This window comes from Mustela putorius, unplaced genomic scaffold (assembly GCF_011764305.1).
Source record: "Mustela putorius furo isolate JIRA1106 unplaced genomic scaffold, ASM1176430v1.1 tig00003972_pilon_pilon_pilon, whole genome shotgun sequence".
In the NCBI taxonomy this organism is placed as follows: Eukaryota; Metazoa; Chordata; class Mammalia; order Carnivora; family Mustelidae; genus Mustela; species Mustela putorius.
In genome coordinates this window covers 22,062,944-22,081,516 of record NW_025422115.1, presented here as the reverse complement: position 1 = coordinate 22,081,516, position 18,573 = coordinate 22,062,944, and the positions used below count along the sequence as shown (strand labels likewise).

The 18,573-nt window shown below is 46.7% G+C and overlaps 1 protein-coding gene across 7 annotated transcripts in view; it reads left to right on the top strand.

Annotated features, from left to right (window-relative positions):
- The window catches only part of LOC101690113 (serine/threonine-protein phosphatase 4 regulatory subunit 1), an 81,525-nt gene that overhangs the window by 53,146 nt on the left and 9,806 nt on the right, over nucleotides 1-18,573 (top strand). For all 7 annotated transcript variants that reach the window (XM_045070620.1, XM_013060137.2, XM_004759922.3 and 4 more), the window contains 7 exons: nucleotides 7,976-8,083; nucleotides 8,928-8,993; nucleotides 11,212-11,370; nucleotides 11,945-12,129; nucleotides 13,200-13,657; nucleotides 15,600-15,793; nucleotides 18,373-18,468. In XM_045070620.1, the coding sequence (XP_044926555.1) occupies nucleotides 7,976-8,083; nucleotides 8,928-8,993; nucleotides 11,212-11,370; nucleotides 11,945-12,129; nucleotides 13,200-13,657; nucleotides 15,600-15,793; nucleotides 18,373-18,468 (1,266 nt within the window). The remainder of the gene's footprint in view (nucleotides 1-7,975; nucleotides 8,084-8,927; nucleotides 8,994-11,211; nucleotides 11,371-11,944; nucleotides 12,130-13,199; nucleotides 13,658-15,599; nucleotides 15,794-18,372; nucleotides 18,469-18,573) is intronic.

Here is an 18,573-nt window from a genome sequence, read left to right as displayed (position 1 = left end):
GCTAGAAATGACAGGATGGTTGGGGGTGGGTTTCTATCCTCAAGGAGAAGCGGCCCACATGTGTGGTTTGGAGAGCTCCTCAAGGAGGGCAGGGTTCCCAGCTGGTCTGCGGGTGACCTCCAGACACTGCAGGCACCTCCATGTACTGGCGTGGAGGGTGATGGGGAAGGAGAGAAGCCAGTCTTGCTGCTTGTTTTGGGCTCTCTTCCAGCCACATGGTGTGAATGTTGCTGTAGCCTGCCGACTGTCCGTAAACACGCGCCCGCTCGGAACAGTGCGGCTCCAAAGGAATTGCCTTTCGCTCAGAGGAGCCTGCATGCCTTCCTAGGCAGGATGTGTGTCTGTGCTCGCACCTTTGCATTCTTGTTGGGGGTTCCAGTCAGCTGAATCTGGTGCCAGCACCCTGAGCTCATACTTAATTAGGGAAATCAAAGGTAGCCAAATAGACGTGGCCTGGGCATTTTTAAATAGAGTTGTGCCATGTAAGTTACAGGCTGGTGTCTTACATCCTGCTTCCTCACAGACATGCGCATTTTGGTTTGTGAAATCTTTCTGCAGATGGCAGACAACGTCCGGGACTCCCTCCTTTGTGCGTTCGGAAGGCTCGCTTCGTATCTGTCTCCTGTCATTTAGCAATCGAATTGTGCACTTGACTTGTTTATTTCTCCTTCCAAAGCGCGAGCTTCTAAACACAGGTGTCTCTCCGCCATCGGCACCCAGCACAGTGCCCGGCCCAGAGTCAGTACTAAATAAATGTTAGTTGTTGAATGAATGAATCGGTAAAAACTGGAAGCGCTGCATCCTGTAATTATATCTAGACGGCGTAAACAGGCCACCAGAGACCAATTATAATTCCTCTTGCTTGCAGGAAGGCCATTAGCATTCCGAGATTATAACTAATTGTCAGAAGCCTATTTTTCTCTCTCAACACGTTTTCACATTAAGGCTTCCTCATTTTTTGTCGTCATTCCTATTTTTAAGCTCATTTTTATTTGTGCATTTATTTAAAAAGAACGTCGTGGGTATGTGTTGTGAAAGAGTAGTCCAGTCGACTATTCTTACACTCCAGGCGACTGAGGGAAGGCGGTCGTTCCATGCAGGCAGCTCCCAGGGCCACGGGGATGTCATTTCTTGTCCCTCGGTGTGCTGGCTGGCTTTTAATGATTCGGGGTTTGTTTTATGCGGGTAGTAATAAGGTCATGTGGGTGTGGCCGACGGAGACGGGCAGCTGGAGACACTGGGCGCTCTTTGGTTGCCTGTTTCCCTGGATACGGGAGCTGCGAGCTCGTTTATTGTGGTCGCCACCGGGTATGGCTCTGCCTCGAGTCAGGTCAGAGAGAGGCGTCCAAGCTCGGGAGGTGCAAGCCTTTCCTTGCTGTGGGGTTAGAGTCCCCTCCCCTTGCCCCCCACACTCCCCCAGCAGTCAGGGTGCTTCTCCCTCTCGTGTGCCGTGTGCAGAGTCCAAGCAGAGTCGTGGGGAGCTGCTGACCCGGGACCTTGTCCTACTGGGGCCGTGGGTGCAGCGGGCAGAGCAGACACAGAGCCGGGAGTCCTTCTGCACCTCCTCCTTCCGGCTTCTTTTCTTTTGTGGAGGGGGTAGTGGGAGAAGTCTTTAGAAATTTGGGGGATGATTTTTCATTTGGTTTTAATTTCGAGCTTGTAGGAGATGTTCAGGAGCGAACTCTTGAAGTCTCGTGTACCGTCTCCTCATGCGCTCCCATAGTCTCTTACGGTCTCCTTACACACGTGTGTGCACACACACAGACGCACACACATCTGTGTGTATGTATTTCTCTGTGAGCCACTTGAGGGGAAATTAGAGGCATTATGCCCTTTTAGGGCCCCATTTTCCAGTGTGTATTTCCTAGAAAACAAGGACAAACTCTCTTAAACCCCACAGCACATTGATCAGAATCGGACTTCGATACGGGGCTGGCATCGCCTTCACAGTTCATGCGCAGATGTTGGCATCTGTCCGGGCCCTGGGCCACGGCCACATGATGCACGGAGCCGTCACAACGCTTCTGTCTCCTTGTTTCTAGAACAGATCCTGAGCCTAAAATTTTGTAACGTTAACATGTTGGAAGAGCACAGGCCAGTTCTTGGGTAGAATGTCTCCCAGTTTGGGTTTGCCCTATGTTTCCTCATGATTGGATTCAGGCTCTGTGTCTCTGACAAGAAAGGTGAAGACACGAGTTCTCATGTGTCACGGCGGGAGGCCCAAGACTTCAGCGTGTTCTGCCTCTGGCCCTCGTTAACTTGTGGCTCAGGAGATAGAGGTGGTGTCCACCCAGTTTCTGTGTCCTCTTTTGCCCCAGACGTGAGGAGGGAAGTCACTTGGAGCCCGGGTGCTGTCATCAGACTGCCACCTGCGAGTGTGGTGCCCGTTGGTTGTTCACGTTGATCTTCTCCCGTGAAGAGCGCTCCCTTCTCCATTATTAGCTTACGTTTTGTTGTTGATTTTCATATCTGTATTCAAGAGGACTATTGTAGGCAATTTTGTTTTCCTATTACGTTTTTGTCAGATTTTAGAATCTGGGTTATTTGGGCCTTAAAAAACGAGTTGGGAAACATTCCCCGCTCTTCTATTTTCTGAAAGATTTTGTTCAAAATTGGTGTTGTTTTTTCCCTTACGTGTTTGTTAGAATTCACCAGTAAAACCTGTGGTCCTAGTGTTTTCTTTATGAGATGGTTTTTGATAGCAAATCCAATTTAGGTATGGCAATATTCAGATTTGTTATTTCATCTGTGTCATTGGGTAAGTTGTGTATTTTAAGGAATTTGTTAATTCCCTTTAAAATTTATTTATTTATTTATTTGACAGAGAGATAGAGCACAAGCAGTCAGAGAGGCAGGCAGAGGGAGAGGGAGAAGCAGGCTCACTGCTGAGCACGAACTTGATGCAGGGCTTGATCCCAGGATCCTGGTATCAGGATCTGAGCCAAAGGCAGACATTTAACCGACTGAGTCACCCAGGCACCCCCAAGGAATTTATTAATTTCATCTAAGTTGTTAAATATATTGGACTAATAATGTTGCTTATAATATTTCCTTATCCCTTTTGGGGAGCTGGGTGGCTCAGTCAGTTAAGTGTCTATCTTTGGCTCAGGTCATGATCCTGGGATCTTGGGATAGAGCCCCGATCCGGCTCCCTGCACAGTGGGGATCCCCTTCCCACCCCTGCTCAGCACTCTCTCTCTCTCTCTCTCTCTCTCAAATAAATATATAAAGTCTTTAAGAAGATACTTCCTTATCCCTTTCATACTGAAAGATCTGTAGTATTTTCCTGTTTCATTTATGATGCTGGAAGTTTGTGTTTTCTCCCCCCTTTTTCTTTCTCGATCAGTCTTGCTAGGGCTTTATCAATTTTATTGACACTTTCTTTTTTTGGTTTTGTTGATTTCATTATTATTTTCTTTTTCATTTATATCTACTGTTTATTGTTTCCTTCCTTCTATTTACTTCGATTCAGTGTGCTTATATTATTCTAGCTTATTAAAGAGGAAACACTGTTTTAAAGTCCATCTTTTCCCTTTTAAGCCTGTAAAGGTTTTATGTGTATATCTTTGTGCTATATTGACCCTTTTATTAAGGGATCACCTCTGATAGCAATCTGCACACACCTCTCTGTTGACAGTGTTCTGCTTTCACTGCCGTGGACGTGGGCCTTGCTTTTGTATCCAGTTGGACAGTTTTTGCTTTTTTAATTGGAGTCTTTATTCTGTTTATGTTAAATATAATTATTGATTATATTTGGACTTAATTCTGCCATGTTGGCATTTTTTCCCCTATTTCTCTCCTCTGTTTTCGTTCCTCTGTTCTTTCCTGCCTTCTTTTGGACTAGTGGAGTATTTCTGTAGTACTCGACTCTAATTCCTCGGTAGGATTTTCAAGAACCGTAGCCCCTGCCACAACGTCATCCACTCGCTCCTTCTTCTCTCTGCTGTTGTTTTCATACACATGATGACACATACTCCCATTAGGGAACTGGTAATGCAATATTATAAATTCTGATTCAAACAATTGAAGAAATTAAGAAAGGAGAAAAAATATACTCACACTTTGACCATTTGGGTACTCTTCCTTTCTTTCTTAGACTGGAGTTTCTGTCTGGTATCATACTTTCAGCCTGAAGAACTTCAGTACTTTTTTTAGCTTGATGGGCTGAGGATGAGCTTTCTGTTTTTATCCAAAAATGCCTTTATTTTGCCTTCACCTTTGGCTAACATTTTACTGGATATTGACTTGTGGGTTGATTGGTTTGTTTTTATTTTTCTGGCATTTCTTTAACTTCTCGTCCTGTCGTCTTCTGGAGAAGTCAGCTGCCATTCATACGGTACTGCGTTTATAGCATCCTTTTTTAATCTGACTGCTAGTAAGATTCTTCTCTCCATCTTGGCAGAATGAGCACTCATCCTGCTTTGCATTTAGCAAACTCGTTAGATTTGTGTGTTGATGCTCTTCATCTGATGTTGGAAGTTTGGGGCCAGTGTTCCTCTGCGTACTTTTTTTTCTGGACCATTCTCTTTCTCCTTTCAGCCTAGGGCTCCGATCATACAAAGCTGGGGTGCTTCCTTTTGCCCCACAGGTCTTTGAGGTTCTTTTTGTTGTTTTAGTCATTTTTCTCTCTGATGTTCAGATTTGATCATTTTTATTGATCTGTCTTTAAGTTCAGTGACTCTTGTCATCTCTGACCTGCTGGTAGGTCTACCCATTAGGTTTTTAATTTCAGTTATTGTATCTTTCAACTCTAGAATTTCCACTCTGACCTTTTTTTAGTGTCTGTATCTCTGTAATATAGAGAGTCATTATATGTTCTTTATGCTTGCATTTTCCTCTTAATCCTTGTTATATTTATAGTAGCTTTTTAAAAGTCCTTGTCTAACAGTTGTGGCATTTGGATCATTTTGGTATTGATTTCCATCGATGCTTTTTTTTCTTTATTGTGGGTCACCTTTTCCTGTCAACACATGGGTAGGTATTTTTAATTGAACACCACACATTGTAAGTGATACAGTGCAGAGACTCAGGATTCTGTTTTATTTCTCTAAAGTGATTTTTTTTTTTGGTAGTAGATGCTTATTTCATTTTATAAAGTACTCTAAAGTAATTTTTGATGTAGCAGACGTGTGTCTTGTCTGGACTCCACCACCCTGCTGTCTCCTTGGTGGTGAGCAGCTGCTGAAATCTCTGCTCAGTTTACTTTGTTTCTGGCTATTGCTCCTTTGCCGGGTACCTTGGGAAGACCATGTGTGTACAATTTAACAGCCAGCCAGCCAGCCAGAGAGCTCAGCGAATTGAATACACAGATTTTGGACCTATCTTCCACATCTTTATCATTGAAGTTCATCTTTTTTTTTTTTTTTTTAAAGATTTTATTTATTTACTTGACACAGAAAGAGAGAGATCACAAGCAGGCAGAGTAGCAGAGAGAGAGGGGGAAGCAGGCTCCCCGCCAAGCAGAGAGCCCAATGCAGGGCTCGATTCCAGGACCCCGAGATTATGACCTGAGCCAAAGGCAGAGGCTTAACCCACTGAGCCACCCAGGCACCCTGTAGTTCATTTTTGAAGAATGACCTCTGCTCTAGCTTCTGCCTTTTGGTTGCTCCCCAGGGCTCTCAAATGGTAGTTTTTAATTTTTTTTTTTCAAGATTCTGTAATTGTTATGTGCCGGAGGGTATGTTGGACCAAGTTGCTGTCTTATTACCACCAGGCTTGATTGATTCTTTTTTATAGTTTCCATTTCTTTGAAGAGACTTCCATTCTGTTCATGCAGTTAACTATTTCCTATCGGTCTTTGAGTGTACTTAAAACAGCTGCATTAACACCTTTTTAAAGTCTGCTCATGCTAATGTCTGGATCTTCTGTGAGTTTGTTTTTCAACAAACATATTTTTCTTGGCTATGGGTCACATTTTCCTATTTCCTATTTCCTCTCATGTCTATGGATATTTTTTCCTAGATACCTGTTTTTTTTTTCAATGTTAAAAGTTTTAAATTTTAATTCCACTGTAATTAACACACAAAGTTATATTAGTTTCAGATGAACATTGTAGTGATTCAGCAATTCTATACATTACTCAGTGTTCATCATGATAAATATAATGTCTATGAATTTTTTATTGCCTCTTATTAGCTTCCTGATGAAACACTGTAGAAACTCTGGATTCTGTTATTTTCTTCCGAAGAATATTGACTTTGTTCTAGCAAAGGGTTCAGATTCTCTTTCTCCTGTAAAAATAGCCAGCAGCTAAAAGCACTAAGTTCCTTCTGCCTTCAAGCAATTGGCTTTCTCCTGTGAACCCCACCATCTCTTCTGTGTATGCAGGGCTCTGAGATCAGCCACGGATTAGAGTGGTATTTAATCACAGATTTGGGGGCTCTCCCTTTTTCTTTTTTTAGCTCCCTCCTTCCTTCCTTCCCAGGATTTCTACCCTCATGTTTTGGCTCCTTTGGCAACCTCACTCTTCGTTCTCTGACTTTTCAGGCCAGTAAAGCTGTAACTTCTGCTTGGAGTCCAGCCACACTGCATAGCCATGCAGAACAGGGGGTGCGCTTGGACAGAAAAGCAGGAGCAATGCACATTTCCCTCAGCATGGCTCCTTCTCTTAAGGATTTGCTTTCCGGTAGTTTCCACCAGCACTTGGTCACTCTCCAGTGCCTACCAGACATTTTCTTCTTCTTTTATTTATTTTATTTTAATTGCAGCATATTAACATACAGTATAATGTTAGTTTCAGGCATACAATCCAGTGACTCAGCCCTTCCATACAACATCCAGTGTTCATCGTGACAGGTGCACTCCTTCACCCCATCACCTACTTCCCCATCCCCCCACCCAACTCCTCTCTGGTGACCATCAGTTTGTTCTACATAGTTAGGAAGAGTCTGTTTCGTGGTTTTGCTTCTCTCTGTCTTTTTTTTCCTTTGCTCATTTGTTTCTTAAATTTCAAATATGAGTGAAATGATATGGTATTTGTCTTTCTCTGACTTATTTCACCTAGTGTTATACCCTCTAGCTCCATCCACGTCATTGCAAATGGCAAGATTCCATTCTTTTTGGTGGCTGTGTAATATTCCTTCATGTATATATGTGTGTTTATACATGATACACACACACACACATTTGCACACACACACCACATCTTCTGTATACAGTCATCTATATAGTATACAGTCAGTGGACATTTGGGCTGCTCCCATACTTTGGCTGTAAATAATGCTGCAATAAACATAGTCTGTAGGGGCATGTATCCACTTGAATTAGTGTTTTTGTATTTTGTTTTTTTTTTAAGATTTTATTTATTTATTTGACAGAGAGAGAGAGAGAGCACACAGGTAAGCAGAGAGGTAGGCAGAGAGAGAGGGGGAAGCAGTTTCCCCGCTGAGCAGAGAGCCCAATGCGGGGCTTGATCCCAGGACCCTGAGATCATGACCCGAGTTGCAGGCAGAGGCCCAACCCACTGAGCCACCCAAGCGCCCCTGTGTTTGTATTTTGGGGGCGAATACCCAGTAGGGCAGTTGCTGGCTTGCCTACCAGTCATTTTTACTCTCTGACCAGCTGTCACTGTGCATTCTGCCTCACCACTGCTGGGTTTTGGTCATATCACTTAAACCTCTTGGAGTGTCCTTATCTGCAAAAGTGAGGATCGGTCATACCCAGGTCATAGGGTTTGGGGAAAGTAAAATGGTCAGTACACACAAAGTGTTCGTTGAAGTTTCAGATGTACACTGGGCACCTGGCAAATGGCGACTCTTGAGCCTTAGACGGACCCTTATTGGAGTAAACCTTGAGGACTTCTTAGCCTTCTATTGATGCTATCACTTGACAAAACTCAAAGGAAGGTGTTCTCTGTGTTTACTTCCTGGCTATTTTGGCAATATTTTGAATATCAGCTTTTGGAATTTAATTAGTGTTACGTGCAATACACGTGCTTTGGTATTTCAAGTGACTCTAATTTTTCTCTTATCTATAGCTAATCTGCAAACTGGTTTCCGTGCTGAGTAAGAGCACCGTCGAACACCTGCTGCTCCCTCGATTCTGCGAATTGTGTGGTGACGGGAAGTTCTTTCAAGTTCGGAAGGTTGGAACATACAGTCTCAAAACTTGAAAAATTCAGAACGTTAGACAGTTCAAAATCGTTTCCTTGGAAGTGTCCTGACTTCTTCAGTAGACACAGGCTGGAAGAGACATGTGGCCCCTGTGACCTGAGTGAGGCAAATGTGTGAGCAGCGTCGCCCATTTTTACTGAAACCAGGGCGCATGTAGGGACCGGAGACGAGATCCTGTGAGAGGAAGCCCGTTGCTGTTAGACATGGGGGGACCAGCCCTGGGACCTCGCTGGTTGCAGTTAGATGCTGTCGCCCTGACATGCTTGGTCTTTCGATTCCCAGCCTGCTTTGCTCTGGGACCCTCTTACCTTGGCCATACCGTCTAAAGCGAGCCCCTGCCTCCCTTTCCCTTTTAGTTGCTTGTTCGTTTGGTTACCAGGTTCTTACCTAACCCTTTCTAAGGCCACTAGGCACCTCCCCCAACAGCCTCCCCGTCCTCGTCCTCCCCCTCCGTGCTGCGTGACTGTTCCTCTTCCCTCTGGTCTCTCCTCATGACGCATCGGCAAGAAAGATAGGCCTCATTTGCCATGCAGAGAATGTTAAGGGTCTCTTTCGCTTTATTGCTAACCAAATGCATTATGTATGGAGATCAATTAGGAGCCAGAAAGTGCAGGGATTTGGTACTGTGTTGTAAATTTTCGGTTTCCAATGCACTGGAGGCACTAGGCTGGGCCGTGTGGGCGGCAGGCTTGGTAAGTGCCTGCTGGCCGCCCGACTAGAGGGGTCATTGCCCCCGAGGCTTCTTGTTAGCTGTCACAATTTGGTAAGACAAAAAGGAAGCAGAGAATAATGGGTATGCCTCTTGCCTTTTTTAAGGTGTGTGCTACAAATTTTGGTGATATTTGTCATGCCGTTGGACAAGAAGCCACTGAGAAATTTTTGGTATGTGAAGTTTTGCCACTCGTAATTGCTATAGTGCATTTCTTAGGGCACTTTTAAAATCGGCTTGAAGTTTTATATTTATGAATCTGTTACTTTGGAATGACAGCTCAATTTTGCATTCATCAGTTCTAAATTTCTTGACTTCCAAAGCCAATGTTTGTCATGAGCATTAGGCAGCTGGTCCATGGAACAACAGGGCTGTCACCCCGGCCCACTTTCCTGTGGGCTTTTGCTGTCGCCTCCTAACTGGTCGCTTTCCCTGGTTTCTTCTCACTGTCGCAGCCACTTGATCTGTCTCTTTTCCTCTGCTCTTTCTAGAACATTGCTCTACCATCTCGCTCCTGGTCATCAAGACAAGTGGGGTTTTTTCTGGGTTACGGGTTAAAATCCAGACCCTTTTTGGCCTTCCAGGTCCCCTCATAAGTGCTTTTCCAGCCTCACTACCAGCTGCCTTCCTCAGGTCTTAACACTGCGCCGGCCTGGGCAGGTCTCACCTTTGGCCATGCATCTGAATCATGGGAGGGGCAGGGAGGCAGGGAGGCAGGTAAAGCCCAGGGGTCTGCATTTCTGAAAAACCCCCTCGTGATTCTGATGCACAGCAGGGCAGAGAAGCATTTCACTAGCCAGTGGGTGGCTTTTCAGCTCCCTGGAGGCTTCCTGCTTTTCCCCCTTCCACACCTCGGCTCATTACTGCCCCTCTCTTTCCAGTGTCTTCCCCACCTAGTGGGACCCACACTTCAAACCCAGCTTGAAGGTGCATATGCCTCTGTCAAGTTCTCTCCTTGTCTGGACTTATCTACCCACTGTGCCAGAGAGAATTAATTTCTCCCTTTTCAGCATCCCCATAACATTTTGCTCAGAGTACGTGCTTGTCTCTTATCACACCTCATTATAGTTTTGCTGATGTGGGATCTTCACCTTATCATGTTCATCTCTGTTTCCCTGGTGCCTACGCAGAGCTATGCTAACTGAGTGCTTACCACTTTTATTTGACAGGCTATCCAACCTGTATTTTTATTGGACTTTTATTGGACAGGATTTTTATTGGTCGGGACATCTAACCTGTATGGTTAGAATCTAACCTCAAAAGAGCATACTCTTTAAATCGATTTTTAAATTTAAGTTCAGAAGCTCATTTTATTTTATTTCAAGTGCAAGCCATGTCAACATAGTTATGACCCCAAAATAATTTGTTGTTGTTCTGAGTGTACAGCGAGTGTTGTCTTCCACTTAATGTAGCTGAAGGAAGAACAGCAGTGGCCAACATAGCAATCTTCCTGTGGGAAGACATTTCCATGAGTATATGTTCCCATTTGTGGATCATTTTGGCTGATGATTTTACATTAGGATATAAAAAACAGCCTCATTTTTAAACGATAACATTTATTTATTTATTTATTTATTTTTGAGAAAGAAAGCATGGGAGCTGGGGGAATGGGCAGAGAGAGAGAGAGAGAATCTTAAGCAGGCTGCACACTCAGTGTAGAGCCTGATGTGGGGCTCGATCTCATGACCCTGAGATCATGACCTGAGCCGAAATCGAGTCGGATGCTTAACTGACTGAGCCACCCGGGCGCTCCATTAAAGGATAAATTTTAAAAGACGATGTGATCATGACCTTCATATAGATAGAAAGAGAACATGCCAAAGACTTTATTTAAGTCATTTATTCATGAGGGAAACAGTAGTGTCCAACACCTGGCTTAATGGAGAACTCAAAGTACCACACATGTGCGGTCAGACCAAGGGATGCTGAGATGACCTTTCAGGGATTCAGAACTGTTCCACATCCAAGGTGAGAATCAAGTGCATTCCGTTGGGACACAATTTGCATTTCTGTGAACAGGAATTATTTGCTTTACTATCAGTTGTACCTTCTATCACTAAAGGACCCGACTCAAAGATCCTACTACCTGGATGGGTGAGCTAGTTGGGATATCTACTCCATCTCAAAGTCATCTCACAATTTTTCTCTATATAATTCACATAGCACTTGCTATATGAGTATTAGCCTTTAACCAAGTCATTTATTAGAATTCAAAGGTAAAGGAAATGTTTCTTTATTCTTACCATTTCTTTTTGCCTCAAATGATTCCTTTTAGACTAGTATATATTTCCCATATATTTATGGCTCTGCCTTAATTACATCATTAAAAAAGGTTCTGCCCTTCCTCAGGGTAACCAAGTTTGAGCAGCATGATTTTATTTGCTTTGGTAGATCCCAAAGTTTTTTGAGCTCTGCTCAGACAGTGTTTGGGGGATGCGAAAAGCCTGCGCAGAGTGCTTCATGGCGGTGTCCTACAGCGTGTCCCCCGAGGTCCGCAGAGCCCAGCTGTCACCCCTATTCATCAAGCTCATCAGCGACCCCTGCCGATGGGTAAGTGTGGGTGGCTCGGCAGTGCTGGCCGCCAGCCACCGCTCCCTGACTGGCCTCAGCTTGGCCTCTGGACTTGGGACTGTGTATTTTGTCTTTTCGGTTCCTACTTGGCTTACTTAGACCTCGTGGGGATCGGAGCACTTGAAATCTCCAAAGCCTGGGTGCCTGTGAAGAAGGTGGCACGTGGCACGCACCCTCACGTTTGTAGTGACTGGCCATGAAAGAGCGGAGACGTGAGCAGGGAAATGCTAACCGGAGAGTCCCCTTCGCTGTTCCTTCCGCACACGTGCCGTCACGATCAGTAGTGGTCTGCTCAGGCGCTTTATGGAGTCTGGACTTATTTGATGTGGAATTAAAATTCCAAAAGTATAAAAACTGCACAATGGTACTAAGTTTTTTTTGATTTTCTGTTGCAAATAGTTGATTTGGGATTTGGAGGACAACTTAGACAGCAGTAGATCTGTTGGGACATAACTCGGCAGGCAGCGACTTGCCCAGTTGGTCGGCCAGCTGCCCGGCCGGGGGTCAGACTTGGCCCATGCCACATTCACTGCGCTGTGCTCTCTGCTTGCAGGTGCGCCAGGCCGCCTTCCAGTCCCTGGGCCCCTTCATTTCCACCTTCGCAAATCCCTCCAGGGCCGGCCTCTGTATTCGAGAAGATGGCACCCTGAGCATCCGACCACCGGCTCAGGATTTGGACTCTGATCTCCCCTCCGGGGCCCCCTGTGCGGGCAGTTCTGGCAACACTTTCTCAGCCTGGTGAGCTCTGAGCAGGATAATTACCAGGGCCCACACGGCACCTCAAGCGTCCACCTAAAATTTTAGCAATTATCTTGTCTGGAGTTTTAGTAACAGTGACCTTCTGGGCAAGATGGGATATTAGAGCTTTAATTATGTAAAGAAGCAAAAGTAATTGCAATAATGATTTTGAAACATGACTACTGGGTTATAAATAATGAAGCTACTGTGTCTCCTAAATTTAGATAAAATATTCATTGAGGGTAGTGATTAAATAACCTGTAAAGGAAACTTTCTCTTACTTTTTGATTAATGAAGTTCTTTGGATAATTTACATAGGCAAGATGTGAGGTCTCCCAAATGGTTGTTTGTGCCCTGGTGTCACATGCCCATAAACCCAGGATGTTATCTGCACGCACAGGTGACAGTCCTGACCCACTATTAGCGGATGCTATCCCGCCTTTCTAGTAAGTTCTAGGTGATTGATCTTGGAGTTCTTCATCTTTCCTCGGAGGTCGACTGGCACACACCAGCCAGACCGTCTGAGGTCATCGCTAAGTGGCTCTCCCGTGCTAATGTCCTAGTGGAGCAGGAGAGTAGTGCCGTACAGCTCAGAGGGTATCCATCTTTTCACCATTGGTGCTCCCTCCCCTCTGTCCATCTCCACCCAAATTCACTGAGCTCCTGCTGGTGTCCGGCCTGTGCGGCACCTCTTCCTCGGGACTCCCAGTGGTTTCGGTGGCTTTCGTGTCCCAGTGGCTGCCCCCTGGTGGAGGTACTGACGGCAGGGAGTGCCTGTATTCTGCCCACTAAGGCAGACGCCAGGGCTCATCCACCCCTTGGACAGAACGGAGGGACTGGCTGAACGTCTGCATGGCATCTTCAGCACGCATGATACTCCCGAGGAGGGGGGCAGTGGGGACTGACTGGACCTTTTATGCTCTTGTGAGGTTATGAGCTTCTGGCCCTGGGAGTTTGGATGGCCAGGTAGAGAGGAGGACGGGGCTTGGGAGGACGCGGGGCTCACGTTCTCCCATTTTGCTTCCAGTCCGTTACATGGTGCTAAAAGTACTCCCTCCGTCTTCCCTTAGTTCCGCGAAGCCGGTGCGTACGGAGCCAGACCTGCCCACAGGAGGCACGCCAGTGGAAACCGGTGATTTCCAGCGGGTCGCTAGCTCGGATGGCCTCAAGGCAGACTCAGTAGAAGACTCTGCCTTGGCTGGAGCCGAGTTGACCAGGCTTTCCCCGGCGACCAGTGCCTCCTTGAAGCTCCCTGCTGGGAGTGACCTCCCCATCCACAGCCTCCCTGGACCAGGCTCCTCTACCTGCCCAGAGGGTCCTGAGGATGTATTCAGTAATTTCTTTTATTGGCGAACTCCTCTCCCTGACATAAGCAAGGACCTAGAGCTGCTTCTGAGTGAGGCTGGGCCCCAGGAGGAGGGCTGTAGCAGGCCCAAGACTGTGCAGCACAGCTGCGTGGCCAGGAGCGAGATTCAGAAAGTCCTTGATAGTTTGCAGGAGCATCTGATGAATGATCCAGATGTTCAAGGTAAGCATTGTCTGCCATGATGGAGGAGGAAACAGGGTATCTGAGGGTTGTGTGCTGGCTAGGCCGTGTGCCGCTGCGCCTGCGTGTACATGTGCGTGTGTGTATATGTGCTCACTTCGTGTGCACTGTGCACAGATGGCCAGGAGAGGGTCTCTCGGCCTCAGCGCCACCAGAGCCCTGGGGACCTCTGTGCAGGGCAGCTGTGCGAGGCTGAAGGTCGCTCAGCTAGGATGGCAGGTAGCGTGGGGGTGTATCTGTAGCGCTGGAAATTTTATTAGCTCCTCAGACGCTCTTACATCACTTACTATGTGATGGGGCTTTTTCTAGGTACGAACAACTAAGGATGATGCTCCTTTCGGAGCTTATTAGCTCAGCCCTGAGCCAAACTTTAAGGTTTTTGTCTTTGTACAGCAAGCGAAAGTACAACTTCTTTGGGGTGTTTTTCATGTTATGACTAGTGCTCCCACTGAGCCTCTGATCTGGGAGCCAGCCTCGCGATCCATATCCATTATCACGCCTCCTCTTGCTCTAAACAGTGCTATATTTGTATTCTTCCTTGGGTTGGGGAGATCGGGAAAAACAACACTTGCTGCTGTTGCCGGGCAAAGATTTGTGAAGCTTTCGGGAAAGGAAATATGAAAATCAAGTTAGTCCTGTGATTATTCTTTCTCTTTAAATTTATAAAGGAAATTAAGTCAATGGTTGCCGAAGGAATGAGCACATGTAACATATCACTTCTAATAGCTATAGACAAAGGTCTGTTTTTGGAAACCACATTTCTAAAACGGCGTTCATGTCAGTGCTGGGCCCCAGGCCGGGTGCTAGGCAGCAGTGACAGGCACATGGTTTCGTGGAAGGAGCTCCATACACTGCCACCAGCACAGGCTGTGGCGGGGGCTGGGGCGGGAGGCTGTGTGACGCACTGTGCCAGCACAGGGCGGGATGCCTGGCGCCAGAGGGAGTGTCTGGGAGAAGACCTTGCAGAGCGGGAGGCATTTCATGTGGGCCCCAAAAGGTGACAGCTAGGAACGCACTGCAGAGGATGGGGAGGGCCCTTGAAATCATTTGTAAAATCTTGCATGTATGTGCGTGCCTCGTGTCCATAGTTTTTGTCAGAGCTCAGATCGATCCGTGACCCCAGAAGTTTCAGAAATAAACAGCATGTTGGGGATTTGGGGACTGGCTGCAGCTGGAGACGTGACTCGGGCCATCGGGAAGGACCTGGTGGGTTGCACTAGGGAGGTGGGATCTTGTCCTGGGCTGAGTGGGGAGTTAGCTATGAACTCTGAACATTTTAATGAATCTTGAGGTCTGTTGAAGTTAACTTGTAGAAAGCAGGATGTAGGCACTATTTTGTGTGTGTGTGTGTGTGTGTGTGTGTGTGTATCTGGAGATGGACATCAGATTGTTTTTACAGAAAAGTGTGTGAAATTTGTCATCTGCTGTTAGGAGGGTCTCGGGCAGTCACGCTGTGGACAAATGAATAGTCCTTGGGGCTTGGTGAGCGAGATCTGTACTCATCTCTGTGCACAGAGATGGATCGATTTCTGTGGGTATTTGGTGTGGGGAGGAGCAGGACCCCCTCACCGAGAGCGTGGACCTCCCGGATGCTGGCCTTCGGAACAGCGCGTTGTCTTTCTGTGAGAGATGACGGAGGTGAACTCTGACTGTCCTCACTGAGGCGTTTCGAGTTCAGATTTGATGCTCTGTGCATGGCTGGCGTTTAGTTGGAATAGTTAAAGTTAATGGCCGTAAATATCACCACCTCCCCGAGAGCTCATTCTAGGACTCCAGGGCCCGCCCACCGCCGGGACAGATGTGTTGATGGTGCATGCGTGTGGCATACCTGCTTCCAGACTGGCTTGTTGCAAAGACCCTTCTCAAGTGAATCCCTACAAACCAAATAAAGTTATTAAAATTCTTCAAACTTCTCTCCCTGCAGCTCAGGTCCAGGTCTTATCAGCTGCTCTGAGAGCCGCACAGCTTGACTCTGTGAATGAGCCCGAGCACCAGGGGACGGAAGGTCAGAACGAGGGGTCCGTTTCAGCTCCCAGCCCTGCGCCTGACAGTCCCATGGCTCTCTCGGCTTCCTCAGCACAGAAGGAGCCCTCTGAGCCCAGGATATCACGAAGCACAGTGAGTGTTTGCCCTGTCCCTCTGCCGTGGAGGGCGTGACAGGTCACAGAGCTGCGTTTTCTTTTATTACTATATCCTGGCAGAGATGATAAATGGCAAATTTAATTTTACTCTTAAGGTCATGTTTTGGATAACGAGACAACCAATCAATCAGGTGATTGATAACTCTGACTCTCCTCCACCAAAACAGAGTGGGGAGACCCACAAGCACCTTCCTGCTTCTTCAAAGATGTCGAGTCTCGGGTCTTTGTGGGGATTGACCATATATGTGCCAGTTTCCCTGCTGCTTTACAAGGAGGGTTCTGCGGGCCCTAGAGCTGAAAGCCAGCCTCGGCCTCAGCACGTCCAGCCCTCGCTCCGGCGATGCTCATTGGGCATGTGGTCACCCCAGTAGAGGTACTGGCCAGACATCAGAGGAGAGACTTGAAAAGCAGCTCAGCAGCTTTTATCATGCAGCCTGGAACTCGGCCCTGTGAGGTGGGGACTCGGCATCCAGGAAGGGCTGGGGGCCCGAGGCTCTCGGGCACTGGCAGTCTCCATAGCTTTCCAGCTCATGAGGGCAGAGGCTCTGATGCCTTCTGAACTCCTAGTGACCGGCTCTGACCGCTTTGAGCTGGGGTCCTCCCCAGGTCAGAGTGAGACTAGAGAATTAAAATCCGGGTGGGGTCCAAGATCATCAAGTCCTGCGCGTGTGGGCATCTCCTCATTTCCTGTGCCATTGTGGATCATCTCTTCAAGCCCGTGGTCTCTAAGGCCAGAGTACCGATTGTTCCACCATCCGTGCAATGGATAATTGGATCCTAGCAACAGAATGAACTTAACACCTCCCTTACCGTCTAGGCCTGTGCCAATAAAACAAAACAAAAGACCTACTTAGAAGCCTGAATATAAAATGTTTAGGAGTTTGTGATGGTTGTCTTTGATTTGTATAAAATGAGGGGGTAACCTATTTTGCTGGTTTATTTTCAGAAATAGGCAAGAAAATGGTTGTTACCCATGTTGCCTAGAATGTGGAAGTCACAGGTTAGGTAGAAAGGCATGGCTATGTCCACTGTGGTGGAGACCTGATCGGACTGGGGCTTCTTCGTCACATGCAGAAGTGAGAGGAATGGAAATGAGCAGATTCTTCCAAGTTGGCTCTGCTGCCTGAAGGATTTTTGAAGGGCTCATGCAAGCCGACCTTCGGTTTATGTTGTAAGATGTCAGGGCTCTTGAATTTGTGGCTTGATTCTTCGGTTCCACTGGGAGTAGTCAGGATGCTTCCACTTGCAAAAGAAGGAAAAGGGACCAAAAAACTCCCAGAGCTTAGTTGGTAAGGATTGTGTCATCTCGCATAGACGACAGAAGAGTGGCTGAGGCCGGGTGGCTGGTTAACTCGGCTCTTTGGCATTGACCCTGCTCGCTGTTTTTCTGCCCTGCCTTCTTAGCACACCACCTGAGTCTTGAGACGCCCTTTGTGAGGGATGCGGGGTTGGGGGGGGGGTGTTGGTTGCTTCTCACTGGTGTCTTTTGACTGCCCGGTGGCTTTTGGGGGAGATGACCTCACAATGCCAACTGCACTGAAAACTCTGGAATCAGATTAACTCCCGAAAGAAGAACAGTGATTATTACACATTAAGGTATATGAAGTTACGAACTTGGAGAAATTGAGGTCTTAGGTTATCATGCCCAAATATTTCTGTTTTATCCTGTCCTCTATTAAAATAAGCAGTATATTTCAGTGAAAATCTTGGGAATTGAAGGCTGTGGTAGCATGCCTCAGAGCAAACGAAGCATCTATCGGTGTATTAATCGACTTTCCTGGATCATATATTGAGCTGATTTGTCAGGATCCATTAAGCTGGTAGACAGTATGACATTTCAAGTGCACGTGGGAACCCATGTGATGGGTGGTGGAGAAGGTCAGGTTCATCTCCGCTAATGTAATCAATGATCAGAGACCAATATGTCACTGTTGAGTGTTCTTGCTCATATTAATTGTTAACCTACTGAAAAGGTTCATCAGCAAACATTAGAAGTGTTTGTACATGTGAAAATCGAGAATAGTTTTCCAGGTAAATACTCCTTTATGGGCCACGTCTTCCCCCAAATTAGACAGGTCTTCCCCTTGTCTGTCTGCCCGCCCCGGCGGGTCCACACTGCTGCGCGTCTCCAGCTCCCCAGAAGTACTGGATGCGCTTGCTTGCCCTGCCGTCTGCATGGTTTGTGTCTTCAGTGTGTGACTCTTACAAGGGGGTTGGTTAACCATCCCAGGACCTTAGGCCTTAGAGTGGTCAGTGCAGACTCAAGTGGTGGCTTCTCACGGACATCCACCTGTCTTCTGTAAAGGCCTCAAGCAGTCTTGAGATGAAAAATGCATGATATCTGTTTGCTTTGGCCCCTAAAATCCCTGACCACACCCTCCATACCTGTGCAGTTGTCTTTTTTAACATCTGGAGAGAGACCCCTGACTCCCAGGGAAATGCTAGTCTTGGTCTGCAGCAGTCATTTCCAGCACTGAAAGCGGATTCTTTGAGGAAGAATGATAAAATGGCTCCGTGTTTGGGGTAAGTTGGTAACGTGTCCAATCAACTCTGCAGGACCCCGGCCGACCCTGCGGTGGAGCTGTTGACAGTCTGGAGACGGAGCAGAGGCATCTCCCCGCCCCAATTAAGGAGAAGAAGTCTAAATTACAGGTTTGTTCCTTGAAAAGAAAAGCAAAGAAAAGCGAAAAGAAAAGTCAAAATGTCACCTTTTCTGGGAGTTAAATTTACGAACGGCCATGGGAACTAGGTATTTTT